Source organism: Arachis ipaensis, chromosome B6 (genome assembly GCF_059453495.1).
Source record: "Arachis ipaensis isolate K30076 ecotype BB chromosome B6, ASM5945349v1, whole genome shotgun sequence".
Lineage (NCBI taxonomy): Eukaryota > Viridiplantae > Streptophyta > Magnoliopsida > Fabales > Fabaceae > Arachis > Arachis ipaensis.
In genome coordinates this window covers 139,769,202-139,774,290 of record NC_142441.1, presented here as the reverse complement: position 1 = coordinate 139,774,290, position 5,089 = coordinate 139,769,202, and the positions used below count along the sequence as shown (strand labels likewise).

Genomic DNA, 5,089 nt, shown 5'->3' with positions numbered 1-5,089 from the left:
GTGGAGCCCACACAAATGTAAGAAGTTACTACTGTAGAGTTTTGGTCACCTTCTTCTTCATGTCCCAGCTCCCTCCCTGCGACTGTGTGAAAGAACTCCTTATGACCTCATGCAAACTGTGATGGAGATGTTAATCGTCCTCCATTTTCATGTTCAATTTCTCTTTCTCACTTGACTCAGTAAAGTCCCACATCGCTTAGGGTCACACGACTCTGACAGAATATATAGCAAAGGAAACACAAAAGGCTCGTCCCTTCGGGGACATCCGATAAAATTGGAACGATACAGAGAAGATTAGCATGGCCCTGCGCAAGGATGACACGCACAAATCGAGAAATGGTCCAAATTTTTTTCCCTCCACTACCCCTTTTTCTTCCTTCCTTGCAATCCCATTCCTTTCTCAAGTTTTCCAGGTAACTGTAACACTTCACTGTATAGTTTTTCATGTGGATTTAAGCCCCTGGTTTCATTATCAGGTTTAAGCCCCGGTTTAGCTCAATGACTCAAACTTACTGGTTTCATTATCAGGTTCGGCCAGATTTTGTGTGTTGGTAGCATGGTATATTGAATTATTGATTATAGGTATTTTTCACTTTGCTGACGGAGTTGTTTGTTTATATGTATTCAATGAATTTACATGCCCTCAATTGTTAGAGTAATTACTAATTAGCCATTACCAACTAGTTTTTATTTGTTCTGCTCAATATCATACAAATCACAATAATCATATGTGCAACAGATGATAAAGAAAGTTGGGTAATTTGATTTGGTGCAATTACATGAAAGGGAAACTGAGGTACTTTTCAGATCTTATCCTAATTGCAGTAAGCTCTTTTCTTCTTCCAGTTCATGAAGAATGATGACAATAAAAGAAAGGCCTTGGTTATAAATTTATAATGCATGTTCATGAATACTGTATTTGTAATTCACCCTCAACATTCAACAAGTAATAACAGCATCCATGTACTCTATATAAGATATTCAAAATTTATTACTAGAAAATAATTTATTTTTTACTATACTAATACAAATTTCTGCAAAATGAATCAGAAAATGCATAACTACTTTGATGTCCAGCTCAGGTCTCTGCCATTTGAATGCAATTCTCTTGATCTTTTCTGCAGTTCTCTGCCATTTGCATTCAGCTTCAAACAAAAATCAATGAGAGAATTGCGGCAGGGCATTTTCGCTTCAGCATCAACTGAGGCTATGATACTTCCTTTATAAAAGAATCTCCATCACCTTCCTGTTCTTCTACCGAATATCTTACCACAGACCCAAGTTTTGCATTACCCTTCTCAACACAATCTGTCAGCATACCCATCTCTTCATTTGGTGTTTGAGCCATAACATTCAGAAGACAACAGCAGAAGCAGTCATCTGGAACCATGCACAAATCCGAGAGTTGTTTACATATCTTCACAAAATCATCAGCTTTTATATAGCACTGGATCATTGATGTCAGAACAAGGATAGTAGACTCAATTCCGGATTCAATAATCTCATTCAACATCACCTCCGCCTCAATACAATTATACACGGTGATCATGGATGAATATGTCCAACTGTCAGGCTGTCAAGTCCCAGAACATTTCATGTCCCTGAAAATCCCAACACCTTCATCGACATGGTGAACATCAGTACACATCGCCAAAAGCACATTATAAAGAATCAAACTCATCTCAATTTCCTTATAAACACTTAGAGCATCATTAGTTCATCACTAAACTGTGCTCTAACATACACTTATAACAGATGCATAGCAGCATAGGTCATCAAATCCGGTGAGAACGCATTACTTATCATCTCTGAATATATATATATATATATATATATATATTGCCAAGTTAGGCCTCACACCAAGTTCCTTCATTTCTTGGTACACACTCAAGCATCCATCATAGTTTCCCTACATTCCAATCATCTTAATCAATGCTGAGAATGTCACTGCATCAAGGCGCCACGCCTCCAGCTTCGCTCGATCATAGAGCTTCAGGGCCATGTCAGCACTGCCAGTGAGTGCATAAGCATACACCATAGCCGAACAGGTAAATTCCGTCCGGCTCGCACCCATAACCCGGCATCTTCTCAAACCAATCGACAGCCTTATCGGGCAAAGCATGGCACAGTTGATCAAAGTGGAGAAAGTAATGTTATTAGGCTGCACCTCTCTCTGAAGCATTTCATCAAACAGCTTCTCCGCAGCTTGGAAATCCATGCATTTCCTACACAGCCTGAGGGGGTAACGTTATTGAGAATCAATTCTAATTTAAATGTATAGAGTTATATTAAAATCAAATATTATGTGCATTATGTTAAATTTTATTAGTCTTTATGATAAGAGCCTAGCAAATATAAAAACAGAATGTGCATTCTAGTAAGTAATTTCTAATTTGGCTTTGACAACAGACTCAAACAAGGTTCGTTTTGTCATTTCATGTGTCCCTGCAATTTCAAATTTTAAAAATAGTTTTACCTACAACCCCAAGGACCATGGTGATGATAAAGCTTTAGTGACTACACTACAATGTTCTATTCAATATTAATCATTAGATTTGTTAGAATAATTTACTACACTACACTGAAGTCCAATTTTTTTAATTGGAACATTTTAAATGTGTTCCATTATATTGTTGTCTTTGTCTATAGCATGTTTTCCTTTTATATATATCAACGGAACCAATAAATAAATAAAATGTTTATTACGTAAAAAATAATACAAAATATGTTACCACACAGGCACACATAGCCTAACAATTTCTATTCAAGAATCATATCCTTCTCCATTTTGAGTCTTGCTAAGGTCAAAAATGAAATCAAGGATACATTCAAAAAATCTTTCGACTATTTTCACATGATATCACATCAATGAGAGACTATTATCCTTGCCATTGCCAAGGTCCATGGATGATTTTGTTGATGCTGGAAGAGAAGCAAAGCGATATGAAAAATTGCGGCTGTAACGTTCATGATCATCACCTTCGTAATGTTTTCCATCATCAAAGTTGAGGGAATAACTCAAGGGATCATAATGGAATGAACCTTTCTTTAACAATGTAGTTCTGGGAACATTCTTCTTCTTCAAACGACGAATAAACTTTTTCCATTTAGACCCAAACACCTTCTTAGACAATTCCTTTACTTTCTTCAGTTTTTTGGGCCGCGAATGCTGCTTCTTCTCCGATTTCTGCTCTTCTCCACACCGACGACCATATGCTGACGATGACGCTTTTGATCGAAAGCATGGGATCCAAAATAAACAACCTCTTTTGGTGAATATAATATCCTGCATGTCATCGTCAGCATAATTGGTTATCGGTGAGGACGAGGACATTTTGTGTAAAGAAAAAGAAAGAGAAAGGCTAGATACGAAAAAATGTGTGTGCAAGACCAATGAATTTTGCTCTCTTTCACACACACTTCTTTCCTATCACACCACTTTCTTTTTCTTTAACGTATAAAAGTATAAACTACTTTGTTTCGAGCATCTGATAATATATACGTGATTTTTTTTGGCATTACGAAAACAACGCTATAACAAATGGATTATTAATCTGTCACCAACTTGTTTTACAAATATCTGTTGACTGCTAGTTGTCTTGGACCAAGAGTAACTAAAAATATGTTATAAATATAATCTTCTAATTTGATTTAGTTACAGCTCATTTTTTGACTCCTTTATTTAATTTTCTAGAAGTAATCTAATTTTTATCATGACTAAAAATACTCTATCAAGTGGTGAGCATTCAAAAACAACCATTCATGTGATAGTCAAATAAATTGAATCATGCGAAGAGAACTGAAAGTTACACACATTTTGCTAAATGGAATTTGTAACTTGGTTATATTATGAGATCTATTCTTATTCATTATTAATATGTAAGTTTTGTGATAATTATATCTAATTAGATACTTCGTGTAAAAATGCTTTTATAAACGCTGCAGGGAGAGTATGGAACCTTATATGCATAGTGGTTGGTAGTCAAGTTCTGCCTCTACATATTCCTTCAAGCTAGCATTTATTCATCATTGGTACAACCCGAATTAAAATATTATTTATACATTAAAATCATTCATTAAAATTAGTCATTATGTATTTTTATATAAATATATGTAATTTAATTTATTTTTAATATGTATTCTACATTAATAATTGATTTTAATGTATGGTTAATATAATTGATTGTTGAGATATAATTGTATTAATTTGATAAATTTTCAGTCAAGTTCTCTTATTTCTCATGCAATTGAAAGGAAAAAAAAATTTTTGCTCTATATAATTTTTGCTATTTACATTCTATAATCGATCTAAGAAAACAGAATATTTTGACTGCCCAAACTAATCTTTTTCATCTTACAATTAACATATAAAAGAGTAAAAATACGTTGAACTAATCAAGAAAAAAGCAAATGTCTAAATTTAAAAGAACATAATCAAATTGAACAATTACATCAATGAAATAGTGACATAAACTATAATGGAATATAAAATTTTAGTAAGTGAATTATTGAGGACTTGTGAAAAAGAAGTAAGAGAATTAGTCTAAGACTTTTTCACAAGTATTGTAGAACCTGACTTACCAACAAAAAAAAAGTGAAAAGAAATTCAGAGAGAAGTAAGGAACAGAATTTGTCAGAGGAAAAAAAGAATATGGTTCTCTCTTATGCCTTTTTTTTACGTCCCTGATTTTGTAGATTACGTTCCACGTGTCTTTTCTCTCTAACTAATTCTTCATCATATGCTAACGACTTACCACTTTAAGTCTGACTATCATCTTTAATTGCCTCAACCCTCTTATTATTTTTCTTCCTAACAACATACTTTAACTAGGGAAGACAAATCTATTACTCAATTTTTTTAGTGGATGCCCATGGATATGGCTTCTCCTGTGTTGTGCCATCCAAATTATTTTGAGTAAATGGTTAAATTCATTTTTAAAAGATTATTTATTTTTTAAATTAGTTTTAAATTTTTTTAATTAAATTTATTTTTTAAAAATTTTAAATTAATTACGTTAGTCTTTCTATTATTTTTTTTATTAACGGTGCTAAAATTTGTTAATGTGACATGTTAAGTAATACTACAATA

At 33.4% G+C, this 5,089-nt stretch overlaps 1 protein-coding gene, 1 non-coding gene and 1 pseudogene across 2 annotated transcripts; 1 reads left to right on the top strand and 2 right to left on the bottom strand.

Annotated features, from left to right (window-relative positions):
• The first annotated feature begins 249 nt into the window (after positions 1 to 249).
• On the top strand, positions 250 to 351 carry LOC148562948 (U6 spliceosomal RNA). Its single transcript, XR_015886255.1, has one exon. It is a non-coding gene; the product is annotated as a U6 spliceosomal RNA (small nuclear RNA).
• A 565-nt stretch (positions 352 to 916) lies between these two features.
• Positions 917 to 2,343, bottom strand: LOC148562947 (pentatricopeptide repeat-containing protein At5g46580, chloroplastic-like; annotated as a pseudogene).
• Positions 2,344 to 2,860: 517 nt separating this feature from the next.
• LOC110263555 (uncharacterized) lies at positions 2,861 to 3,334 on the bottom strand. The gene has a single exon (XM_021104989.2). The coding sequence runs from the start codon at positions 3,332 to 3,334 to the stop codon at positions 2,861 to 2,863; it is 474 nt and encodes a 157-aa protein (XP_020960648.1).
• Positions 3,335 to 5,089: the final 1,755 nt, after the last annotated feature.